Source organism: Caretta caretta, chromosome 4 (genome assembly GCF_965140235.1).
Source record: "Caretta caretta isolate rCarCar2 chromosome 4, rCarCar1.hap1, whole genome shotgun sequence".
Taxonomy (NCBI): Eukaryota; Metazoa; Chordata; order Testudines; family Cheloniidae; genus Caretta; species Caretta caretta.
The window spans coordinates 25,353,029-25,380,743 of record NC_134209.1 but is presented as its reverse complement, the minus strand read 5'-3'; the positions used below and the strand labels follow the sequence as shown (position 1 = coordinate 25,380,743).

The window sequence follows — 27,715 nt, the reverse complement described above, 5'->3', positions numbered from 1 at the left end:
TCACATTAATTCAGCCTTGCCTATAAGGCAAAGAAGAGTCTTTGCAGATTCTGCATAATGCAAATCCTGCGGAGTCTAGTTCTATGGAAAACACACAGTACTTAGGACAGGCTTAAGAGACCTGAGAAATGCTAGAACTCTTTAGAGCAGGGTGATTGAAGGTGGTAATTTAGTGCTTGCTGAGCAGATATAACAGACGAAAACTCAAAGAATGTAGTAATGTGAGCAGAATCAGTTTAAGCAGTTTAACCAGTTTTAACCAGTTTAAGGCAGCCTGACAAGGAAAAAGTTGACAGAGAATGAGAGCAGAACTAACAGCCTACCTCTTAATGAGTACCACAGTAGAGAACAGAATGCCAAATATTATTCTGTTCACACCTGGTAATGCATGGTCAGAAAGGGCCTAAGTGTTAGATCACATAAGGAGAGTCACAGAAATGCAAAGTGAAAGTAAAAAGGGAATGTGGCTGCAAAAAAAAAAGTACACAAGACTGAAGACAAAGTGAAATCAGAGCATATTAGAGGAACCATTTCTGTGAATATGGACAGTCAGAAAAATCACATGAAGAGGGCATTTTTAACTCAACATACCCACAACTTTGAGCATCTTTGAGTTACACCTTATTTTACTCATTGCTGGCTTCACAGTAGTACAAAGTAACAAAAACTTTTTGTAATGTTACGGAGGAGTGCCCTAGATTCTATTCTACCTCATGCATTAAAATTGTCAATGAAGTTCTTGTTGCCGAATTTTTAATAACTGGCAAGTTAGTAAGCGATAGAGCACAACTTGGTTTTTAGATCCCAGAGTTCACAGTACAGTCAGAAAATTTGTCTCTATAAAGAAAGTTATACAGAGTCTCAGTGTCATAAGTGTGACTGTAACCAGACATAAAGCTAAGCTCTTTATCCCTCTGCTGTTGCACCTGCAGATTCTAATAAAATAGAGGAGCCAACAACAAAAATAAAAGATAGAAAGGCTGGTGGCTGAAAACAATAAAGGAAAGTAGCAATACTTGTGTGTGACCTAAATGACTAATTTCCTTAACAGGAGACTTTTTTTTTTTTTTTTAAACTGACACAGGTTGTATTAAATTCAATATAGCATGTATATGCAATTTTTGAAATGTAAATGTATCAATGCATTTGGGTGCTAGGTTAGATTTAAACTCCAAGACACTCACGATAACGTTCGAAAAATTGTCCTCTATTCAATCTTCAACCACAAGGCTGATGATTCCAATTTGCACTGGTTTGGTCATATAACTGAACAAGCTTCCTTTGAGAGAGAGATATTTAAATAAGAGGTAGTGATGTTACATATGTAACTTGCCTGGGTGAGAAATGAAAGGTACAGAACCAAAGGGATCTTCAGAAGGATGGTTCTGTGGAGCAGAATGTGGCTCCACATTCTTATCTGAGGATGCTCTCCTCTCCACGAGCCTGTCTGTAAAAATAAATGAAACAGAACAAAAAATAAAATAAAATAAAAATGGCAGTTCTTATGCCAAATTAATGATACGTTTAATAGATTTGTGTTTGTTTCGGAAGGATAACATCCTCTCCTTGTACCCTGACAGCTATCCCATTTTTGAACGCCTTCATCTGCAAGAGTTCATTCTTGCTTTACTTCTCCGCTCCCACCCCGAAGTAAACTGTGGCAGATGATGAAAAAGTATTAAAACCAAAAACCAATAGAGTCAAGCAGCACTTGTAAGAGAAACTAATTTTCGTTCTGTTCCGTTTAGGTTCTAACATCACAAACACCATGGTATCCAAGGACCTAAGTCAGACACCTTGTGTTACATTTTAACTTTTTATGTCTAAAATCAGTTTTAAAAAAATTCACTAACTTCCCTAAAGGTAAAGATTTTCTGCTAGAACCACAATGAAGGACATAAATTTGTAATCCCGCCAGAATCCCTTTTAAATTATGGAATTGTACTAATGATTGCAATACCAGTTTTTGAGTTTCACCAAATCCAAACAAGTATAGTTATGTTTTATATGCTCTTTATTCTCTAGTGTTCTGGTCCATACAATGTGTTTTAGAAAGGGATACATACAGTAATCAACATTACAAGAATAATGCAACACAAAACTGTGAATGTAGTCTCCTCATTTATTGTAGCCTAGTGTTCCAAGGGTCATCAGTGATAAGACAAGAAGGTAACCCATAACTGTAATTCTGTCAGCAGATCTATCTTGGTGCACTATTGCTCAAGCGTCCTGGAACCATTTCAAAGCAGTTACCCAACAGTACACAAACTGATAGTCATAGTTGAACATTCTGTGAATATAATAAGCCCACATCCTCAATTGCCCACGGTGCCTCTCCATCTGGCTAAACTCTAATTTTTGATTCAAAAGGAAGAAGGGATGGAGGGCAGGTGAGCAAGGATCTACAGAAACTATACATTCAGCTAAAGAAAGAAAAATTACCAGTAACCAGAGTTAATATAATTACCCTTGTGGTATTCCATCGTAGATTAACAAGTAGTTGCAATTCCCAGGTGGATGACTAATGAGTGTTTAATTGGACAGATATTGGATAAATGATTTGACAGAGTGAGCATATTGTCTAGCTCCAGCATTTTGAGAGAATATTACTGAGCCAGATACAGATACAAACTGAAAGCATTGTAAATCTGATGGAGGCAAGATAAAGAGGTGGCCACAGCTCTTCTAAAATGGGTCATAAGCCCTTCTGGCAAATACACACAAGAGAGTTGCAGAACATGGTGGTTCAACTATGTTGATTACAGGTGTGTCACTTATAGCAGTACCCAAGTCTCAAGACTTCATATGGATCTCTGTGTAGGGGAAGATGATGGTGGCAACATCACTGTGTCAGACCTGAGCAGGTTCTTGAGTCATATGTGCACTCAACTTGCTCTCAGTTGCACCAGCTCATCTGTGCACTAGGTGCCAGTTTATGTGTGTGTTCATCTATCAGATTGTTGTATGAAAAGCCTGTCAATTTCTGCTCTGTTACAGCAAATCCTGAATGTCTGAGTCATGGAAGACTTCAAGTAGCTCCAGGTCAGTTTAAGTTTCAAAAATGGCATTCTGCAGAGGCCATAGTAATAAGCACTGTCAAATTAAAGCATAGTATAGGACAGGTGTATGGGTAGGCTTTAAAAAACATTGTTTCCTCCCACCATCACACCCCTATGCATAGGGCCAGTCTGAGGAATTTGATTAGTTGTTCTTTTGCATATACTCTACTTATACGGCCTAACATTAACTGTTTAACTCTTACATTTTGCCTCCCTGCCCGTGATGAGCAGACGACCTCCAATATTTTCCTTTTCTCCCACAGCCATCTTCACATTTGTTCCTACATGACCCTTTTACAGGTAACATCTTCTCTGATCTGGTCTGTATTGACCTTTCTTACTTCCAAGTGCCAATTAAATGAACTGACTATTCACGGAGAATCTGAGGACCAGCTGGAGATAGCTGATAGAGGAAAAAAAAAAAGTATTATTTTCCTCCACCCTTTGTTTGCTGCTTGTTTTTTAAGTTGTGAGGTCATCAGGACAAGGACTGCCTCTTACTGCATTTCTGGACAGAGCCTGCTGCATTGTGGCCACTACCGTAATACAAGTTTATGTAAAATGTGCATGTGGGAGGCTTTAGGTACCATCATCCCTAGTCTCCTGCTATAGGCGAAATGGAGACCAGCTGTTTTTCCCCTCTATTTTTCACAGAAAAGACCTCAGAATATGGATGGGAAGGAGGCAGATTGATGGGTAGAAGGTTTTCAGACAGCTAGATTCCAAATAAAGAGTTGGGATTCTTAGCTCTCTGGGAACATCAGCTGATTCAGAAGACGAAGCTAATGGGATCCAGGAAAGGTTTCACTGACTTGGCACTCCTTGCATTCCACACCCTGAGACTGCCGCTATTGAATTGTTTTTGCTGAGGCTGGTTTTCAGTCTGTGTACCATTACAGTTATACTGCTGCTAGTAGCAAAAATGAGTAAGCCTTCCTTCTCAATTGAGCTAACCTTTGGTGTTAATGTCACAGTGACATGCTTCCCTTTGATTTGTAAATTTACTGGTAACAAACAAGGAGCCCAAGGAAGGAAGGGTGAGGAAGATGATTAAATCTTGCTGTGATTTAAGAGTTTGTCCAATTTCCTGATTAAGGCCAGGGCAGAAGCAGGCTGACTCCATGGTTTCTTGATGCTCAAAAGGACCCTCAACATGTGAAGCAAGCAAAGTTACTTTCATGTGATATCCTGGAACTGAGGGATAAAAAGCTTGCATGAGCTTTCCTTGAGTGTCAATGATTAAGGTAATTAAGACTGTTAGCACACTGATATGAAGACTTATTTGTCCTTCAGCATAGATGATTAGGCTTTAGAAGAAAATTATCAGTTTCTTTAATGCCAATTGACAATGCAATAGATTCCACACAAGTGCCACAATCCAAACAAGACTTGCATCCTGTCATAAGATGCACACCTCTTTAATAACCAGCTCTCTCTAGTTTTTGCTTTGAACCAACAAGAAAGCATAAAACAGAATAAAATTGGAAAAATGACTATACAAAAAAACATTTTCAAAAAATGGTTAATTTGCTTAAGACATGGACTGGATGGTTCCTCAACACAGCTGGAGTTAAACTATACTGAGCATCCCATGCCCATGGGTCTTCTATACATTTCTCTAGAATGCTGGCAACCATAGGCCCCATATGGGGGGATGGATAGCTCAGTGGTTTGAGCATTGGCCTGCTAAACCCAGGGTTGTGAGTTCAATCCTTGAGGGAGCCATTTAGGGATGTGGGGCAAAAATTGGGGATTGGTTCTGCTTTGAGCAGGGGGTTGGACTAGATCTCCTGAGGTCCCTTCCAACCCTGATATTCTATGATTCTACGATATGCACACTTGTTTGAAGTGATTTTGGATCTCAAAAATAATATGATTCAGAATGGATCTGAAGAGGAATTCTATTTAGGAGAATGGGCAGTTTTCAATCCCAAAACCATAGGTTCCAGTTTAAGAGTACTGGAGCTTAAAAAGCAATAACTCAGCAATAGTAAAATTTTCCAATTTGGGAAAGTATGTTTTATTTATTTATTTACACTAGGAACAAAATCTTCAGCAAAGACTTCAGGAGCCAAGATAACAGAAAATCATAGTGAGCAGAGATGACCGTTCAACTACTGTTACCCATATTCCAGTGAGTGTTTTACTTTGGCTCCAAAGTGTAGTACCGCAGCTGAGTGTTTAGTCAGTAAAGAAACCATTTAGTCGTAATGCAATTTTATAATTTTCAGAAACCCATTACAATCACTCATGTTTGGCCTTTGCAGCTTCATTGGCATCTTTAAAACCATGACCATGGAAAAGGAAACCATGCAGAAAAAAAGCCAGTAGCTAATGGAATAGCTAATTTTGAAAAAAAAAAAAATGTTTTTACACAAAAGAGTTCTCACTTAGCTTCATCTACTGGTTATTTGTCAAGTGACTTTGTCTCTGTGAAAGTAAGATCTTTTTCACAGCATAATATTCTTTTATATATGATATAAAATATTCAGTTTATTCATTTCTCCTGCAGTGAACATGGAGAACAAAAAGCTTAACCATCATAGCATCAAGAACTTTAGTTCTCTGTGCATACTCTACTATGCACACAGATAATAGTTTAACCAGTTTATATGAGAGATTGTACAGTAGAACGTGCCCACATTAAGATGAAGATGCTGATAGCTGCAGATAAATCATATACCCTAAAAACGTTGACTTTTGAGACCCAAAAGGGAGAACCTAGGAAACTTGTTTAATGAATGGTGAACAAAACTTTACATATTTTTAATGTATATGTAAACTGTGACATGACATAACAAATTAGGCTTTTAGAAAATAAAAACAAGGATCAACATTTTGTGATATGCCAGCCCAGTGAAACTGAAAGCAAACGGAAAAGTTTATTTCAAAAGACTATATGACAGCTTATAACGTGTCAATTATCGGACTAAGTAGTACAGCAATGAAATTTTCTTCTCTGGGTTTTCATTCTTCCGTCCTTATTCCCTCAGATCAAAAAAAGCAAAAATAAACCTAAAAAATTTACACATTCTGTGATAAACAGTGGCTGTCTCTTGTAAAAACTGAGGTCTTCTCCTGTTGAAAGGAATCTGGTGATTTTATGAAAAGAGAAGTGATATATATTTAAACACATCTGCACGATGTCAAAAACATTTTATCAAGTATAATCTTGTTAATGTACAATGAAATAACTAAAACCAGAATTATGTAAATTATCTCTGTAGAGGAGTATGCCTGTACATTTACCACTTTTGCCATTTTAACTGTATAGCGGTAAACATTTGTGCTCTGATTTTAAAAGATTACTATAGATATTACAGAACATACATTTAGAACAAGACTGCTAACTGTCTCAACATCAAAATCCATAGGCTAAAATGTAATGGAAGTATTTTATCTACTTTGTCTACTATTGCCTTAATATCAGGGATCTCTTTTGTGACAGGACGTCAATAATTGCAATGAGAAATTCATTAAGAAAACCCTCATTGTCAGAGTGAAGATTGTGGAAATCTGTGATGTGTAGTACGGCTTGCCACTGAGGCTTTTAAACTGGACTCAAGCCAAAGGTGAGGAATAAAAACTATTGCACCTCCTGCAGTATACTAAACCAGCCTGCCACCTAGTGTATTATTTGTCAAACCACAGCAAGTTATGTCTAAACATTTTCCTAGGCAGCGCAGTCTTGTGGTTATATAAAAAAAAAAAAAAAAGTCAGGAAACCTGAGTTTCTAGTCTTGGTTCTAACAACTCATTGAAGGACCTAGGGCACATCACTTAACCCTATCTATAAATGGAGTTATTCCCTAGTTCAGAAATGTAATGTGATATTAGTTGATGTTTGAAAAGTTGTTTTTTTTTTTTTTAAATATACAGTGCTACGTACAAGCTAAGTACTAAATACTGAATAAATGGAACTGTGCTCAGGTACTTAATTTTACAATGTGAAGTGCTAGTGGCTTATTATCATGAGCCTCTTGTACAACAGTAAAGTCACTTTACAGACTAGGGTAGGGGAAAAGCAAGATACACCAGCACCAGCATCCATTGTTTGTTTAGTCAGTTATACTAGCAGGGTATAATACAAACACTGAACAATGGAAGTAATCAGTAACTGTTAAAGGAGAATCAGCAGAAAAGATACAAGGGATTGTAGAGTACAAGACATCATTAGTTTATTTTCTTCATATAATTCTCTTGTAGAAGCTCAGTATACTTGAGGAAATAAGGAATAACTCAAACAAATGTCAGCATTAAGGTAACATGAAGTCTAATGTCTACTATGCTCTAACTTTTACTACATATTCCGCCCGACTTAACAGTAAAGAGCAAAAGAGGAGAGAAAATTGTGTGGTTTCAAGCACTCCCGTTTTTACAAGGACTGCGTTCCAAGAAACATCATATTAAGGCTACTACACAAATTCAATGGCAGGCATTATATATAATGAACGCAATGTTAACAGGAGCCACCAACCATGTAAAAGTTGTTCTAATTCTTGTCATGTTACAATAATTCTTCCTTTTTCTGCCATCACTTTACAGTCCCATCTTGCTCACTGTGATGTTGGAATAAAGCAACTGATGGCCATGACTACACTAGTGCGCTTATAGTGGCACAGCTGTACCGATGCAGCTGTGCCGCTGTAAGATGGCTCATGCAGCTGCTCTATGCTGACAGGAGAGAGCTCTCCCGTCAACATAATTAAACTACCTCCAATGAGCGGCGGTCGCTGTGTCGACGGGAGCACATCTGTGTACTTATGTCGGTGTACTTATGTAAATCTGGGGTGTGTTTTTTTCAGACCCCGGAGTGACATAAGCTATAACGACAAAAGTGCTAGTGTAGACGTAGCTCTAGCCTACAGACTGTATAATAATCTTAATCAACTATTCTTCTTTGTATTCTCCTTAATCTTGCACTGAGAATACCACCAGTCATCTCACTACAAAGCGTCATAAGCTCTCTATCAGGTGTGTATAAAGGCATTACATAACTTCAGGGCCTCCGAGACAATGGTGTTAGAATTTCCTGATGAGATAACCTTATGCAAAGTTCACTAGCATTTACAGGAAGAAATCAACCTCCTAGAACCTTCAAAGAAAGTGACTTTGTGTGAAAATAGCATTACTTTAGGATTTCTATTTTGCTGGAATTTTAGAATATGATCACACTGTATGAAGAAAAAAATCAAAATCTTAAATCTCTGACAATCTTATTTTCCCTTCTTAGAATCTGTTTAAGTTGTCAATTTTTCTACATCTTTCACCAGACTGAACATAACTTTGAGTATGCTCAGTATAGCTGGCCATTCTCAGTAAGTACATTTGCTAGATGGCAGCTAGTACATTAGTCATGAAGCCACTTAAAATATTTTTCTGGTCAGTGTATTTTGTTTTCCTTACATCTATTGGAAACACGGAATAATCAGTGAAGCCAGACACAGGACATACTCTGGACATTTAGCATAATTATGGTCAGCAAAGTGGTTAGGAATCATGAGAATGGGCAGCGCTATGCTGACCTTTCACTTTTAAACAAACATTCTCCTGTTGAGTATTATTTTGATTTCCAAATCTTCCAAGGCTCCTTTTGAAGGAAGTATGCTTAAGATTTTAAGCACAATTACTGGAAAGACAATAGTTTCAAGTTCAATTTTTTAAAGAATGGTTATTTTCAACTAGGACAATCTTCATTTCCCAAACATTAACAAGAACAAGTTTTTTGTTCTACTGGAAATAATTCATTTTTGCAATGCTACTTTGACATCTCTTAGAAAAATGGTACAAATAAACCACATTCGTGCAACACTACGGTAAGCTTTCGGTTCTGCCCTATTTATTTTAGGATGATTTCTTGAATTTAAATGGTAGAAAAACGATTTCATATATGGTCTTTAATATTCTTATGTTCACTTTGCTTGTTGGCATTCCACATTCTCACAGCAAGCTTACAAAAAAAAAAAGTCACGTGGAAAAATTAAGCCACCAGAAATGTGAAAGAAGCCAGCTCTGTTAAAATTATAGTTTCTTTTTCCATTAATTCCCCACTAGCTATTTTGTTGCATTTTTACAAGTGAGAAATCTGATCCTATCTGTCAAATTATTATACCTGTAACTCTGAAGTCAATGTCATGTTTTGTTACATGCTACAGGTCTTTTTAAAAACAGCTCTAGTCTTCCTTAACAAAATTACATTTGAAAATAGTATCGGGATGAATACCAACAAGTTGACTAAAGAAAGTGATTTCAAGTAAAAACATTGAGATATCTGACTTAAAGAGGAAAAAAGTTTATTCAACTATTGCCATGTCAGAACAATAAAGCAGCCCTTACATGTAGCCACTCATCAAAGGACATTACAAAACATTAACATAATGTAATAGACCAATTTTTCTTTCAGGCATTTTCAAAGGGCATTTCAGACCAACAGACCCTTCTGTTCTGGTGTGCAAGAAAACAGAGCTGCAAATGGAATAATGCAAGCAGCTAAATTGTCTCATTTATCTGAACACCATACTACTGATACTTAGAATTCTTGACAATCAAGGAGATGTGAGAAATATTGAAGAGTTAAAGATTATATCAATAGCTGCTAATGCTAAACAGTGAATTTCCCCCGCACACAACATTTTCCAAATGGAAAGAAAAGTGAGAAAGCGGACCTAGTTCTGCCCTCAAATGCTCAGAAAGAATTTTGTGTACAACAGACTGCATGGCCCTTCAAAAGGACAGTCTTTGGCACTGTTGAGTGTACCTACACAGAGCCCTTATTTACTGTGAAGCGAAATAAGCCTTCAAGCGTCCCTTACTTGATCTCAGAAGGTCAAATTCCCTGTCCAGTAGCTCCTCCTCTGTTAGCTTGGAGAAATTGTCCTCTCCAAATGGGTTCCAGCCTGACATATCCGGTGGGTTACTGATGTTCTGCTTTGGGTAACTGGAAACGGCCTCTGTATCAGGAACGGCTGACCTGTGAAGTCAATTTGGGGAAGCAGATAAAGAAACATTACAGCCTACTGATGTAAAATTAAGCATATCAGAATTTCGTCATTTCAGAGGTCTTTAAATATTTGTTCTTACACACAATGTGACAACTTCCCAGTGAGATAGTTTAGAGTTTTGTTCCACCTTATTTTATACTGTTGTATGTAATTCACTTCAAGTTGTGTTTTACTTTGAGTTTTTTTCTCCATTCAGTCTAAGCATGGCCAAACTGCAAATACCTTCTAATGTAAACATGACCTGAAATAGTCAAGGCAGTGTATCTATTTGTTTCTGTATTATATTTTAAAATAGCCAGTATGTTTATTTCTGCTTTTTTAGGAGGGTAGCAGGGGAGGAATATTGGGAATGTCAAAATTTGTTTCCCCTGTTTTGTTGCTGGGATTTTCTTTTTTTTTTTTGGGGGGGGGGTGGGAAAGGGGGAGGAGAAAACGTATCTGTAGATTGGGACCTGCTGGTCCTTAATTGAAGGGCTGGGGCTATTGACTAAAAGGTTCTCCTCCTCCAATTATTTATAGAGTTAATGAAGTTAAATAAGTGTTAACAAGAAAAAGATAAATTTTAAACAAAATAAAGTCACTTTCTCTTTAATCAAGTTTTTCCTTTCTTGGAATCTTAATACTACCTGTTCTTTGGTTTTCATTAAAAATAACGGAAGACAGGAGAGCTATATAACATGTCAACTTCTAATGAATGTGGTTTTTAAAACTTTTCAGGCCTTTATATAGCGCAGCAGCAAAAAAAAAGAAAAAGAGGCATAAACCCATTTCCTTCGGAGATCACTTTCAAGGAACAAAGACGACTAAGTAGTATGTGAATGTCTAAGTGAACGTTTACACTAGAAACACTACAGTGGCACACCTACAGTGCTGCAGCTGCACCACTATAGTTCTGTGCCATAGACAGACACTACCACGATGGAAGAGGTTCTTAAACCCATCTCTCTGGGAGGCCATAGCTATGTCGAGAGTGTCTACACTGGGGCTTAGGTTGGTTTAACTACATCACACAAGGCATGAAATTTTTCAGTTAAAGCACACAACTTTACAGTGTAGACCAGACCTAAATAGATATGTAAATATACTTTCATTTTTTCCATTTCTTATTAACTGGAAACATACAACATTGTGCCCTAGCCTCTTGGTTTCATCTCCAAACCCCTTCTACGTTGCTCCCCCTCACCCCCTTTGCAGTTTGTATAAAAACCATGATCCCACATCCCATGCAGGCTGAAAAAATTCAACTCAAATTTAAAAATTAAAAAGCTAAGAGAAAAAATGGTGACAACCCAATTCTCTTTGGGGTTGGGAATATCACCGGCAAAAGTAGCTCTAGACAAGGCTTTAAGGTTGTTTGTGGGCTGAACTGCAGTGTTGAGATTAACTGGATAGGATGGAAAAATCTTTCCTTGGGTAGACAGGCTCTTGGTATTGTGGAGTCTAAAGTGGCCCCTATAAAGTCTATTCTTTGTTCCAGAATTAGTATGGATTTCCTATGATGGCTCAGAGATTACAATAAGGTTAATGCCTTGCCCACTGATGACTGGATCTTCTCAGGTGACCCGCCTTAGAGCAGCCAGTCGTCCAAGTACAGGAATATCGAGCTGACAGAGAAGCTGCTACTGCTGAGAGGATTTTTGTTAACAGCCTTTGAGCCATGGAGAGTCTGAAAAGGACAACTCAATATTGGTAGTGATCTGTTCCTATTCTGAAGTGTAAGCTGTACTTGTGGGATGGGTGGATGGCTACATGAAAGCAGACATCCTGTAAGTTGAGGGCAACAAACCAGCCTCCCGGATCTAGGGATGGAATAATGGTAGTGAGTGTCATCATTCTGAAGTGCTGTGCTAGGACATAATTGAAGTTCCTGAGTTTCACCCTCTCTCTCTCTGGAAGTAGAAAGAGATTGGAATACAAGCCTCTTCCGATAAACTCTGGTGGAACTGGCTCTATTGCTCACAGGAGGAGGAGGGGGGATTGAACCTCTTGTCTTATGGAGTTCCTCATGAGAAGGGTCCCTGAAGAGGGATGGGTAAGGGGGAGTGAGAAGGAGGGGAGTGAAAGTGGATGGAATAACCAACTCTGATGACCTCCAGTATCCACTTGGCTGAGGTAAGGTAAGTAGTGGGACAGACAGTCACCAAAAGGGACACGAGGGAGTAATTGCACAAGAGAGGTTCCAGCAGAATGGGATGCTCAATGCTCTAAGAGGTGGTTTTGACAGCTCAGTCGAGAGCAGACTGAGTAGAAGTGTGTGGGGGAGTGGAAGGGGTCCTCATTTTTGCTGTTTGTATCTTCCAAAGAAGAGTTCCTGAGGCTTAGAGAAGGCGTGCTGATGATACTGGAATGGACTGGATCTTTGAGCAGTTTGAGATCTACTAAACAAACACTAAATCCCCAGTGACCGCAAAACAGCCCTGGAATCCTTGAGTATGCAAGACGAGGAGTCCATATTCTCACTGAAGAGATTGGGTCCTTCTAAAGGGAGAGACTCCCCATAGTGTTTTGCACCTCTCTCAGAAGATCTGAGGCCTGGAGCCAGGATGCTCTTCTCATGACCACAGCAATGGCTCTGGACCTGGAGCCGTGGCATCTCAGGTAGCCTGCATAGAGGCTTTTGCGACTAATTAGCCTTCCAAGGTGGACTGAAATTGATCGCTCTGGTCTTGTGGCAGGTGTCCAGTAAAATGTGTAAATTTTGAGTATGTGGCAAAGTCTTATTTTGCCATGAAGGCCTGATAATTGACAATATGAAATTGAAGAGCAGAAGACTAGTAGCTCTTCCTGCCCAGTAAGTCCAGCCACTTGATCCCTTGTCCACTGGAGAAGGTCTAGAGTGAGCTTGATGGCTCCTTTCGTTGGCTGCATCCACCACTAGGAATTAGGACTGGAATGGGAAAAGAAGTGTTCTACTCCACTTGATGAGATATAATATATCTTATCTGCCCTCTTACAGGTGGATGGAATTGTGGCAGGTGTTTGCCACAGGGTGCACGTAAGAGATAGAGAAATGAATAGGTAAGGCAAACTTTCCTTGGGGATTGATATTCCAAATATCCAATGATGCGACTCTTGGACTTCCTCTAGCAGGATTTGGAGAGAGCCCACCAGCCACTGCCTGAAGTCCTGGAAGGTCTTGATGTCACCAGCACAGGAAGGCAGTGATGGTATTACCACCTGGTCTAGAAATGAAGAGGACCTGACGGAAGGAAGAGAGATCCCCTCAGCCTGAGTTTCTTGTTCCTCCTATGTATCATCCAATACCGAAGTAGTGAGGGAATTGTCCGCTGGTACCCATGGACAGTAAGGTTACTGATCCTTTATCCCCAAGAAAAAAGTAGGAGTTCTCAATGATAATCAGACTCTCTAGGCCTACAATGTCTGCCAGGTTCCCCCAAATTCTCTCCATTAGAGGGACTCATAGGAGTGTAGAGGTACAGTACATGGAAGAATTCCTGTACCAAGATCTCGGAGTCTGACCAATCCTCTCTTGAGCTACAAATGGAACCTCAAGGTAACATAGCCAGTTCTAAAGGCTAGCAACTTAGGTAAGTCTCAACTTGTGACTGTCTGAATGTTACTAGGGAGGGAGCTCTGACAGATCTCAACAGTGGAGACTCCAGCTCATGAGAAATTATAAAGTCCTCCCAAAAAAAAAAAAAAAAAATATCTAGGTGCTGGAGGCCTCTGATAGCCTATAATAAAGACTTGGGCTGTTACCAGAGGCGGAAATGCCTCCTGGTGAGAGAGAGACTGTTGCAGTACTGAGGAAGCTGCAGGGTCTTCAACCGTCTGCGGAACTGCGGTAACAGACCAGAGTCGAGATATGCAGGACAGCCCTGTGTATACAGCAGTGTCATGAAGGATCAGGTGGTGCCACTGGGCTTGTTTATATAGGGCTTCTTATGGTACAAAAACCTTGGTCCTGGACTCAGCCAGAGATTCAGCCATACCCTCTGAGGGATGTACAGTCTCCTGAAAGTGGGTCATATGGGAAGACCTACCTCTTTTCTTCGTCCACCTGGCTGGGGAGGCGTGCTTCTTTTCCTTTGAAACCATCATTTCTGGAGCTGCAGACAAAGCTCCAACAGTGGCCAAAGCAGCCAGCAATGTTGAGGCCAACATGGAGGAGGAGGGAGCAGACCCCTCTGGAACTAGAGTACGTTTCATTAGGCAGGAGTTCTAGTCTCGTTTCCCTATCTTTTTGGACCGGTCTTTGAATACCAGACACACTTTACGTTTTGAGGGGAGGCAAGAGACCCCCAAACACCACAGGCAATTCAAGTGTCTGTCACTGCAGGGACAAGTCCTGCGGCAGGTCTGGTAGGGGTTAAGCCCTTAAGTGTAACAGGTTGTGCTCCAGCGCAAATGAAAGGTCCAAGAAGAGGAAGGGGGATCAGCTCCTCGCTCCCAGGAGCACAAACATGCTAACCAAAAACAGAAAAGGGGATAATTAAGTAAAACAACAGATAAAATAAATAATGGAAAAAATGGCAGAAACCTGAAGACAGCAGAACGCTCCATTCTGAGCTGTAGGCAATGAAGAGGAAGCTGAGTGGCAGCAGGCTCATGCCTCCTTTTATCCTCTTGTTTGATGAGTGAGGCACAGCTCTGAGCAGAAACAGCCCTGTGGACACTAATTTGCAATCTCCGCTCGAGAGCGCATGCACATCTTAAGGCGGAGCATCCATAGGCATGAACTTAAACTGAAACATTTATTTATAGGTAGAAGTGAAATATACTAGGACAATGAAAACAAGTCAGTCAGTCAGTCAAGGCCTTTAAAAAAAAAAATACAAAATAATGAGAAAATCCACTCTTGAAGTCTTTCAAACATGATTAACTTGTACCAGTATCTATCTGACACAACATATAAAAACCGAAAAAACTCAAAGGATTGGCAGCTTTTCGTCAATGTTCTTGTATTTTGTTGTCTGTATTTTACTTTTGATTTTATTTTCTGTTGTAAGCTGCAGAGATTTAGGGGCTGTGAAGCTGTGACCAAGCGAACTCTCACATGGGGAAGAAAAAAGGACCCAAGAAGCTGACTCCAATTAACTACTTTTTTCAGAGTCTGCTGGAGTGGGAGGAGGCTGGGGTTTATACAAGCCAGACCCAGCTTATTCCAGAGAGGAGGAAGAGCAACACCAGCAGCACCCAAGAAGACTAAGCTGAAGGAGTGCCAAGAAGAAAAACTGCCTTGGAAGGGGCTGGAGGAGAGGCAGCCACCTTGGGGAAAAAGGTATTGAGGTTGGGGAAGGTGGGGCACCACCTGGGACCTGCATTGCTAAGAAACTGTGAACTTGCCTGACAGGTAAGAGAAATATGTAGACTCTGGTTGTAGATGATAAACTAAATACTGACACACCTCTTTAATAAGGTCTCCTACATCCTCGCTGGTGTCTGTTTTCTTCCCCCATCCTGTCTGTGGTGGTCAGGTCATCTTGGCCCATCAGACAATACCCTGGTGATATTTGGAGCTGTGGGATTTGGGACTTACCTGGAGGGCCACAACACCTTAGTGATCTCCTGCTGAATTCCCTGGGGCTTCTGAGAAGCACCTGGTTCACAGAAGCCTATCAAACCTCAGGCCATGGTTAATCCTGAGTTCTAACAGCATACCCTAGCTGTCCTGGATGCAAACTATGCCTGTTTATCTGATATGGTCTCTGTGGATTCCTGCTACTGGCCAGGAGGAAAATTCTGCCTGTCATCTGAATGTTGCCTCCAGCTACCGAGTCTCAAGTGTGATCTTACATCTGTGGAGAGGGCTCCCATATGGTGCCAAATTCAGCCTAATTTTTTAACACAACCCCCACCCACATCTGACCATAACAGCTCTCTCCTTTACCCTTCAATCCATGCCTGTTTGGTTCAGAAAACTGATTTAACAAAATCACAGCTTTGTAAGTAAGCTGAAAATATTTTAGCTGCAGCCTCATTCGTATTTCCATCATAACAAATGAAGCTGATCTTTTCCTTCCAATGCATAGTGAATAAAGTAGAAAAGTTTACACCGCGTGCAGCTAAAGTTGAGGCCTGAAAACTGAAAGAAACTTCAGCCATAGCTTGTGTTGTGGGGTGTACAAGTAACAGTCAACAGCAAATCACAACATACTCATACCTTGAAGCAGCATATGAAAAGGTTTTAATCCTGCCTAGGGATAGCAGAATGGTAAATGGCAGCAGTGTCAAGTTCAATACCTGAGCAACTTAGCCCATGACCAACCAAGGCAGGAAGTGAGGTTAGTCCAGAAGCAAGCAGCTATGAGTGGTGTGTTCTGTCAGCAGCAGAACCTGAACTGGATTTGTCAGTCAGAGTAACCAGAGAAGTACCCCACCCCACCCCAATATAAACAGCATCAAGTTGAATGCAGATTGTAGGACACATTTTAAATACATTTCAGAATAGTGAAGGAAGCATAAGCTCTTTGAGAAAGGACCAGGCAAGTATCTGTACAGTGCCCATCACAACAGGACTGAGTCAACTAGGGCCTCCGGCACTACTGTCTCAACAACATGCCTACTTGCCTATTGGCAGTATAAGGAGAATCCATCACTGCTCCAACATGAGCTGGAAGCGATGCAGAGTAGGAAATTAAGGCTGGTGAGAACTCTTGAGGAGAGGTAAGATACTCAGGAGACTGTGGCTGTTGCTGTTGATGTTGCTGTGCAAGGATCCGCTGATGTAAGAGAGCTTGCTGGTATTGTTGCACCTGAGGAAGAGACTCACCATTATAAAGTAACCAGAATTCATGTGGCCATTCAACAGGCCACTTTCCTTTTGCTTCTTGTACAGTATTTGGACTTGCAATATGACTATCATCGTAGTTTCCAATGTTGTTGTAGCTGTATTGGTCCCAAGATATAAGACATGAAGTGGGTGAGGTAGTATCTTTTATTGGACCAACTTATGTTGGTGGACAGGACAAGATTTCGAACTTCACAATTTTCTTCACCTTCTCCAGACCTGAGGAAGAGCTCTGTGAAGCTTGAAAGCTTATCCCCTCCACCAACAGAAGCTGGTTCAACAAAGATACTACCTCACCCATCTTGTCTGAAATTAATATATGAGGAGGAAGACAAAAAACATCAGGCTATGGCAAAGCCAAAGTTACATATTTCTGCTGAAACTGCAGGAAATCAGTATTAGAGCATTTATACTACTAATAAAATTGCTTGTTTAATAAATCACTCATTGAAACATATGAGTTGGAGAGGGAAAAAAGATCAAAGTAAATATATAACTGCTACCTTTTTTTTTTTAAATTACACACATTCAATATATTGAGGGCACTGTATGGCAGCACAGAGGAGTCCTTACAATGCTGTACTGTATGCACCGTCAACAAGTTATGTTTTACTATATCCACTTGAAGGTTGAAATGCTGAGTAATGTTCATTTTAGTAATCTTGGTGTAAATTATCCTTGCAAAAATTATAGTTGCCCACATACCCAGATAAATCTATTTTGATGGGGGAGTAAAATCTCTAATTATGTTAGAGATAAGAGAGTGTACTAATTAGATTGGGCTAATTATTTTTCCATGTCCTTTTTTCTACATTGCAAAGGTGGAGTAAACTGACAATATTATATCTATTAATAAAAATAGAAAAATTTAAAATAAGTTTAACCGTAAGTCTAATGAAATAAAACCACCTTTGCAGTCAGGTTCTAAGTCCAGAGGGACTGCATACCGCAAAACAATAGGAAATTATTCCATCTTGCTAAGAAAAGACCAGACCACCTACAAAAGATCTCTCTAAAGCAGGAAAATTCTGAGCTTAAAGTTTCCACCGTGATGTGCCTACATACTGCAGCACACGTACTATGTAAGAACATTTACTCTTTACGGAAATCATGATACATCAAATGGTAAATAAAGGAAAGGTTTAACTTAACTGATATTTTTTGATGTTTGTTAATTCAAGACTTTCGATATATTTTAAAAGCTGCATTCAAGAATATTTCATATAAACAAACTTCAGTCAATGTAACATATACTTGATTTCAAATGCTTTATCATAAGCAAGTGAAAAATTCTCTCTCTGCTCTGGTGCCCATCCTATATTTTATGGCATACTCAGAATATTTATTTATGAACAAATATAAAAAGTAAAAACAGGAAAATGAGATGTTGCATAATAGTATGCATGGAGTAGCCAAGTTAACATTACTCTGAGAAAGTTAAGGTTCTAATAGTAATGTTAACTCAGCCACGTTTGTGCATACAACTGTCACCATTAAAATATTTACTGGCAAAGGCAAGCAAAATTAATGTACGTTATGCTATACTTCAGTATCTACTTGCAAAAGCAAAATTATAAATATTTTAAATGGTGTCTACTGTAGTGCTTTATTTTCTATTTTTGTCTTTAAGGATCAAACTTCCATAATTGTGTTCAAAATGAGTGTTCAGTTAATATGACTGCATGCAAATGCAGAAGCTACATGTACTGTTAGCCAATTGTGGTAAGTACCAGTATAATGGAGCCTGAAAGGGAGCTGCTGGATATTCAGGCCACTTAAGAACCCTATTTTAAGCAACCACTTTTGAAAAAGTCTTGGCCTGAGAAGTTTATTTCAAATATTGGATTTTATAGAGCTTTAATTTTCTACCAACCTTTAGACGTTGAACATCTGCCTACGTTCTTGTAACAACCAAATATCTCTCAGGCTAGTGAATAACTACTCAGCAGTGTTTCAGGCAACATGTGTTAACTGTACCCAAATCTACACATTCTTTAAAATGTGCTCATTATAAAATCAGCTAACAGATATGAACAGAGAAACATGCTAGCACTGAAAGCTGTAGCATGTTGGGAAACAAATTAGATGATTCACTGCCCAATATTTAAGATGTCTATTGCAGCTCAGATACCTATTAAGACTACTATACATTGTAATTAATCTGTATAGCACACCAACTAATCAAAGAAAGAATAGCAGTATCTACAGGCAACATACCATGGCAGGATACTGGGAGGGGGAAGGTTGTTGTTGGTACATAGATTGCATCATAAGTTGTTGTTGGACCATTTGCTGGTGCATTGCTTGTTGATACTACATTTAGAAAGAAAGAGATATTTCTGAAAAAATTAACCGAAACAACTCAATGAGTAATGATTTTAAACAGCTTGTTTAAAAAATGCATCTATATGCATCAGCAGCATTTTCAATAAAGGAGAGCAATGGTTAAATAAGTGTAAAACGCACTATCAACAATTGGTGCATTTTAAAACACGTTGTTCTGATAGTACAAGATATAAAAACGGGGCCAGTATTTAGTGTATTTTGCAAGTGAACACTTAAATGAAAACTCAATGGTCTACCTTAAAAAGCAGAGAGTCCTGTGGGGGAAAAAATTATGTATTATGGACCCACTGGATCTGTCAAACCTGGTTGCTCTTTTAGATTCCCTCTCAGATGGTTATTTATTGTATCACTCACCCTCAAATGTGTTTTAGGCACCACACAGTACAAGTAAAATGATCTGATCCTCAGGAAATTTAGGAAGCCATACTCAACAGAACACACGTTTAAGTAAGTCTTTTAAGGATACACAGTGTCAACAGAAGAGCTGGAGCAATGCAGAATCACAATCACCAAAAGGGAGCACCTTTGCTGACCATGGTCAAAAAAGGGATCATAATGTTTGCGAAGTAGTATTTACAGGGGGATCCAACAAGAAGGGGGATCTGTCTTCTGCTCTCACCGCTGCTACCCTCCAGGGTCAAAAAAACCTCAACAGCTATGGGAATTTTACACTGACTAGGCAAAACCACAGAACGAGAATCCTACACGGATGGCTCTTCAGAGAACAAACTATTGCTGACAGTCATTGCCAGCATCAGGTTGCTTTTCTAGATTGTTGGAATGAAAGGGTGTCTCACACAACACATCACTTACACCTAGCGCTAAATCAAAATCCAGCTAGGATCTGAGTTCAAGCAGCCGGAAGAAACAGCAACTGGTTAGCACGTAGAACGTAACTATAAAAAGTGTGTTATACAACAGATGTAGGACAAAGGGGAAATAAGACAGCCCACTTTGCTCTCTGCCTGAAAAAGGCAGAACCCCCCCCACAGTAGTAGAAAAGTTTAAATTTCCATGTGTAATTGAAATATAGAATCTAAAAAGAGGGCTTACTCACATTTAATTATTTTTAAACATGGCATTTTCCTTTAGTAAAATAAACCTGTACCTGTTGCATGTAAGCATCCTGAAGTAATTGTTGCTGTTGCTGGTGATGTAAGTGGTGCAGTTGCTGTAATCTCCAGTCCCCCTGTTGCAGTTGCTGCAGTACTCTATTTTGTTGTGGAGGGTGCTGATTGGTCCCTTGGGACAAGATCTCTTGTCCATTTCCTGGTCGTAGGGTTCCTATAACGTTTTTAAAGAATTTTATTTACTCATGTATTGCTGAAGTTTATTGGCAGAATTGTCAGTAACTGTCACATTTTTATTTTAACACTCTTACTGCAAACAAACTGTTTTCTAAGTCCAAGTATACAGTTACTACGGTATTACTACATCATTCAGGGGTGTGAAAAATCCAGATTATATGGACCCTAGCCCCCCACGTAGACAGCACTATGTTGGCCAGAAGGCTTCTCCTGCCGACACAGCTCTTGCCTCTCCTGTCAGTTTACAGCATCTTCACCAGAAGTCTTTACAAATTCAAGTTTGTTACATAGACCTGTCCTAAGAGTTTCCTTGACCAGTTTGGGAAATTGAAATCTTATGAGAAGGTAGAATTGCAAGGTAAATTTTATATCTCTGAAGATATCTTGCAGAATTCTCACTCTAAGAGTTCATGCCTCCAGCCTGAGTCATGTGGGAAACTCCCTTTGCTCTTATAATTTGACTCTATGGCCTTTGTCAGCTGGTTCGAGGGCTCTTCTTTACTGAGAATGCTCAGAGGTCCCAAAACATTCCAGTTAGTGGGAACTTGATACTGAAATAGACAGTTCCCTTTATTCCATTTGTATCCTTCTGACTCTTTAATGTAATGAATGTACCTTGATGCATAACTCATCCATTTAGGAAAATATATATTTGCTTGTTGTGGATCACTCCACACGCTGGCAAGTTAGGCACATGAAGTCTTCATGCATCAAGGTAAATCTAACTCCTCACACATTATAGTTGTTTAAGATTTTAAAAAAATAGCTAAGGAAAAAATGTTTTTGTATATTCAGAGATCTAGAGCATATTGACACAAACATTTGCAATATACTGAACACACACACACACTGGGCCAGATTCTCCAGTCCACAGAGTCCTCTTTGTGCAGCCTTTATTAGGTAAGTAGTTACTAATGTACTACACACTGCTGTCTAAGTAAGATGAAGTCAGGTAGCTCATGTATCATGTACCTCATGTGTAACATTCTAGGCCAGTGGTATAAAACTTGTGCCCTGGGGCCACTTGTGACCAAAGCTTTAAGCAGTGGTCCTTGAGAGCAACTAGGTTAAGAAAATAATTACAAATTATTCTCATAAGTATCCTGCCACTTTTCAAATTAAGCATCTGAATCAGTCTTATCACTGTATGGGTGCACAGCCAACATCTGTTGCAGCTGCTCACGAGTTCCCCTACTGGCCATTTTCTGCTTTGCAGGGGAAAAAGAAAATCTGACCTACCTATCTACAGGACAGGAGCCCTCTGGAGAGTCAGATAGGAGTTCGACTGCCTTTGCCTGCGCCTGGGAGAGTGTAGCCAAGAATGGTTCCCCTCCCTCACACAGCTATGTGGGAGAGTCCAGGATACAGGAAAAAGGAGAAGTTGAGAACCAGCCACCTATTATTACATGTCCCTGATTCTTTGCACCAGTTAGAGCAATCTGAAGGTTGCTTTCACTTGTGCCACATAATTGCTCTCCAGCCACTCCCTGCAACACGCCCTCTGCATCATGGTCTGTAGAGAGGGTGGTGAAGGAGCAATATATGCTGGCTCTACACCTACTGGCAATTCCCACATTGGGGTACTTTCAGGTAATTTCTGTTCCCTTTACCGCAGGGATCAGAACAACAAAAACCACGGTGGTGTAAGGAGAGGTTTGAATGCAGGCTCCACAAGCCTTAGGAAGATTAAACTGAAGTCCCAGGCAGTAGGAGGTTCTCTGACCAGTGGGAGTGTGTGTGTGTAATATTCTTTTGGGGGTGACAAGACTAAGCAATACTGTACAGGCAGATGGCAAGCTTGGCTTGCTGCGAGGTGGGTCTCAGAGATGAATAAAAGGCCAGACTATTTTAAATGCATTAAGTAGTTGAGGACCTTCAGTACAGAGACCTGGACAAGGTCCAGACCATGCTGGGCTGCTTGCAACAAGAACATCTCCCATTTAAATGAATATGTTTTTCTGGTAGATGCTTTCCTGCTCTGTGTCAGGATTTTCTGGATCTGAAGGAAGCAGTCTCTGTCCATGGTACTCAACCAGCTAATAGCTATGCTGTCTTTGGGAGGCTGCAGTGACTTCTGGATTGGGAAGTGTATCTGGTTGTGAGGCTGTAGCTCAGCTTCAAGCAGTCTGGGAGCTGCTGGATCAAAGGCTGGATGGACATTTGTAATCAATCTTTAAGCCAGAACTGCTTCAGCCAGTACAGAGCTACAAATAATTCTTCATTTGTCCCTTTTAATCTTGGAAATCATGCTGGGGGATCTGGGGAATTGGAAAGGCACATAAGAGACCTTGGTACCACTGCAGAAGGGAGATGCCCAATAAGCCTAGACTCGTGCTCCTTCTGGAACAAAAGTTCTGGCACTTGGCGTTGACATCAGTGGCGAACAAATCTATCACCAGGGTCCCCATGTCTCATCTCTATGATGGATCTAGGTAAAAAATCGCTGATGAGTGGTAACCAACTGTCTGCTCAGGACGTCTGCCATGTTGTTTCTGCCATCTCAGTTATCTGGTGTTGATGACACATCTAGAGTTTGACAGCTTCCAATCCAGGCAGAGGAGAGATGAACTTGTGCTTTCTTGATTTATGTAGGGGAGCCGCTATGTGTCAGGATCCGCACTGTGGAGTTTTGAAAAATAGGTAGGATGGCCGTTAGGGCTATCCAGATGGTTCAGAGCTCCAGGACACTGACCACAACAGCTACCTCTGGGTTCAAAGTGACTGTCACAGACTTTGGATTTCTATCTTTAAAAACAATGGAAAAATAGAACAAACCTTCTCCACCACCACCCTTTTGGGGGTGGGGGTGGGGGAAAGGAAGGGTGTTAATATTTAAGTCCTTCAGCTTGAGTGAATTACCTTTTTGCACACAGTTACCGAATTCACCAGGAACCGATACTTTTACTGGTGTTGCTGAGCTCTGGATAGTTAGCACATTAGAAGTGGCAGTGCTTGAATTGCCCTTTGGTCTTTGTCGTGGTGCAATTGAGGTTTCTGTTGGTCCAACAGCATCTGTTATTCTATAATGAAAAATTTTCCAGAGAAGACATTTCAATGTATATGACTGTTCTTCAGCTTTATTCAAGATACCCTTAAGCCCATCTTCTTTTTGCATACCTTTAAATTTTATGTTAATATTTCTAAGTTTTGATTTCTAAAAATATTGAAGACATTGAAAAGCCCCTGACATTACTTTTGGAGAACAAGCCTAAAGACCTGCCTACTAATTCAGATAAACTCTCAAATGTCTATAGATACCACAAGAGGGGGCCCACGCAACAACATTTCCAAGGAGACCAAGATGACTGAACATCATTAACATTCATTCTTCCTAAGTGCAAGTGTTCTGTTTTTCCTGGAGACATATATTGATCATAACTAAATGACAGAATGCAACTGTTTCAGAGTTTGAGCAAAGTACCGTGATTGCACCATGACGATCATTCATGGAATATTCCAGAAACTCAACACTGTGATATAGAAAAAGTAGGAGATGATAAAATATTTTTTTAAAAGCAAGAATCCGTTCTTCTCTCTTCATGGTGGTCAAAAATCTACAGACTCTAGAGCTTCAGTCATTTCCAGTTCTGTTTCGCTATTTGGGAATTTTATAGCAATGCAATATTCTGCCAGAACATAAGTAAAATTTTCCAAAAGTGCCAAACTGACTTAGGAGCAAGCCTTAACCTCATTTCAAAAGGTACTTAGGCACAAAGAAAAGGAGTACTTGTGGCACCTTAGAGACTAACCAATTTATTTGAGCATAAGCTTTCGTGAGCTACAGTTCACTTCATCGGATGCATAAAGTGGAAAGTTCAGTGAGGAGATTTTATTTCCACACAGACCAGGGCAACAAAGCCCGTTGCCAACAGTGCCCACATATCTATTCAGGGGATACCATCATAGGGCCTAATCACATCAGCCACACAATCAGAGGCTCATTCAGCTACACATCTACCAATGTGCTGTATGCCATCATGTGCCAGCAATGCCCCTCTGCCATGTACATTGGGCAAACTGGACAGTCTCTACGTAAAAGAATAAATGGACACAAATCAGATGTCAAGAATTATAACATTCATAAACCAGTCGGAGAACACTTCAATCTCTCTGGTCACTCGATTTCTGACCTCAAAGTGACTATCCTTCAACAAAAAAACTTCGAAAACAGACTCCAACGAGAGACTGCTGAATTGGAATTAATTTGCAAATTGGATACAATTGACTTAGGCTTGAATAGAGACTGGGAGTGGTTGAGCCATTATACTAAGTGAAACTATTTCCCCTTGTTTATTCTCTCCCCCCCTTTCCTCAGACGTTCTTGTTAACTCCTGGAAATGGCCCACCTTGATTATCACTTCAAAAGGTTTTCTCTCCCCACACCCCACTCTCCTGCTGGTAATAGCTCATCTTAAGTGATCACTCGCCATACAATGTATATTTTTTAATGGTCTGAGTGTATATAAAATCTCCTCACTGTACTTTCCACTTTATGCATCCGATGAAGTGAGCTGTAGCTCACAAAAGCTTATGCTCAAATAAATTGGTTAGTCTCTAAGGTGCCACAAGTACTCCTTTTCTTTTTGCGAATACAGACTAACACGGCTGCTACTCTGAAACCTGTCATTAGGCACACAGGAGGCTAAGTCAAGTCAACTAGGAGCTTTTGAAAAGTTATCCTATCAAAATGTGCCCCTATCACTAATCTGTCAAAAAAAACCAAATGCTAAAGAGACATTTTTTCATAATAAAATATTCTTATCTATTAAAATTACCATCTCAGACTGCTAAAAACATTGACCTTTTAAAAAAATTCATATACACACAAGTCCTGGGTATCAGGAGGAGTTTTAGCATATTAACCAAACATATAAGAAAACTTCAGGTGCATAAAATTGCTATAAAGATATCTACATCAGAATCCACGAAGTTCTACATTATTTTACTCACCTGGCTTTTATTTGGCTTTTTCTAGCAGCTGCCTCACTAGCTGTCATGGGTTCAGGAAGAGTTGAAGGGACAGGAGAATTCTTCAGAAAAAACATACGTGAATTAAAATATAAAATCCTGAAAGTTGTTACAAATTGAAGAGGAATACTGTGGCTTCTTGGGGGATCTTAATTCATAAACAAAGTATCAGACAGTGCTTTGGCTCAATATTGTGGTTAAACACACATTGTCAGGTTAAATGTATTAAAAATGTTTTCTTACCTCTGTTACAAAGATTGTGACACTGCACCGCATGTTCTTCACAGTGATGTTATGATAGCTTTATGGCATAATTATGATACATTTTGTACATTAGGCATGTGAAGTGTCATTGGAAAAGTTATGATTTGATTATTATTATCCTATCTATATGCATGTATCATCTTTTTATCTGAAGTTATGAATATTGACTATATCTGTATTTCAAATGTAGTTACACCTGGCTAATGCCCACTAGACAAAATAGTGGGTGAAGAAGGGCCTATTCAGGGCAATGGGCCATTATGAAAAAACAACAGGCTTTCGGAGAAGCTTATCTTCCACCTGGTGAGCCTTCCTGTGAATGCTCCAAACAGCCTGTAAGTACTGGCTGCTATGACTCTACAAGGACGTGATCAGACCACATGATGCTGGACTCCATCCTGGGATGTCAGTATTTTTCCACAGACTGGTCTGGGAACCAAGCTTTGAAACAAAGTGTTCCCACCATATGCAAAAGCTATATAAGGCAGGGAGTGACATCATCTGTGGTTCTTCACTCCCCACACAAGACAACTCCTGGAAACACCTGGGGAACAAAGACTGAACTGGGGGAAATGCTAGACCCAGACTAAAGGGATTTCTAGCCTGTGAATGAAACACCTGGGGATTCCAAGCTGTAAAGCAAGTGCACTTGCCCCTTAAGAATCTGCAACCTTCTTGTACCATCTCTTAGGGTGAGAATCTGCTAATTCATATCCAGTCTATCTAGTATATTAAGCTTAGTTTGGTTTTTTTTTTTTATTTACTAGGTAATCTGCTTTGATCTGTTTGCTGTTCCTTATAATCACTTAAAATCGATCTTTTGTAGTTAATAAATTGTTTTTGCTTTATCTTAACCAGTGAATTGCAGAGAAGGGTTTGTGAATCATAGCTCATAGGCTGTTGGGTATTCCTCTCCACATTGAAGGTGGGGGGAAACTTTGAGCTTATGCTGTCGAGTTCCCTGTGCAACACAAGACGGTACAATTTTGGGTATATACGCCAGAGGCGGGGCATGCCTGGGGAGCTGGGAGTTGCCTTGGCTGTAGCCTTCCTATGCAGGGGCTGGTCAGAGAGCCTGCATGTAACTGCAGCTGGGTGTGTCCCTACCTGTATGAATGCTGGTGAAAGTGCAGACTGATGGGCTTTGCAGCTTGTCACAGCAGTACCGTGTGAGAGGGAGCACAGGCTGGTGGGTCAGGGGGCTCAGTGTTACCCCAGTTCCAGGTGGAACCCCATGGAGAAACCATCACAGAGATTATTAATTGCAATTTTTTTAAAAAAAATTCACCATGATATAGACTGCTTTTAGCTTTCTCATCTTGAATAGAAGTCAGCTAAGTCAGTTTAACTTTCAGCACAACGCTGTTACGTTTGGGCTACACAGAGTGCAGAGAATATTTGTTTTAAAATGTTTCCTTCGGAGTTTTCAAACACATTCATGGAAACATTTATTTTCACCATACGCATTATAAAAGATTTTTTTTAAAACACAAAACCTACATTTGGATAGAATTTGACACTATTCCTTCAGAAAGGAAGAGAGGTATCCCCCCCAAAATGGTGGTTCAGACCCCCCTCATGAGCAGAAAAGAGGGCACTTCTTGTTCTTCTGAAGAGATCCACCTTCAGCAGACCCCATCTTAGGAATATGTTTTGGAGGACTTGAAAGTCTAGTTCCTATTCACAGTTCTGTGCCATGTGTCCGCTGAAAACATTGGCTGTGGTGTTCTGAATGCCCAAGAGGTAGACCACCAACATTTAGATCTGATGAGCTATGCACCATTTCCATAGTATGTTGACATAGAACACGCAGGACACACTGTCCATCATGACCCGACTGATTTGCCTCTGGGAGGCAGGAAATGGAGGCAGACATTCCTGACAGTCCTGAACTCGAACAGATTGATGTGGAGATTGGTTTCCTGAGTTGTCCATCTGCTCTGAGTCATGAGAGCATTAAGGTGAGCTCCCTATCCCAACAATATTGCCTCTGTTAAAGTTAGTGATGGAGTTGGGAAA

General features: G+C 40.0%; 1 protein-coding gene across 2 annotated transcripts in view; it reads right to left on the bottom strand.

Annotated features, from left to right (window-relative positions):
- BMP2K (BMP2 inducible kinase) overlaps positions 1-27,715 on the bottom strand; it is a 106,028-nt gene that overhangs the window by 20,847 nt on the left and 57,466 nt on the right. Inside the window, exons 9-15 of one of the 2 annotated variants that reach the window (XM_048846643.2) lie at positions 25,415-25,494; positions 23,324-23,484; positions 20,266-20,441; positions 19,029-19,124; positions 16,592-16,776; positions 9,872-10,029; positions 1,334-1,447 (exon numbers count right to left, since the gene is read on the bottom strand). In XM_048846643.2, the coding sequence (XP_048702600.2) occupies positions 1,334-1,447; positions 9,872-10,029; positions 16,592-16,776; positions 19,029-19,124; positions 20,266-20,441; positions 23,324-23,484; positions 25,415-25,494 (970 nt within the window). The remainder of the gene's footprint in view (positions 1-1,333; positions 1,448-9,871; positions 10,030-16,591; positions 16,777-19,028; positions 19,125-20,265; positions 20,442-23,323; positions 23,485-25,414; positions 25,495-27,715) is intronic. The other variant, XM_048846644.2, reaches the window with a different exon arrangement.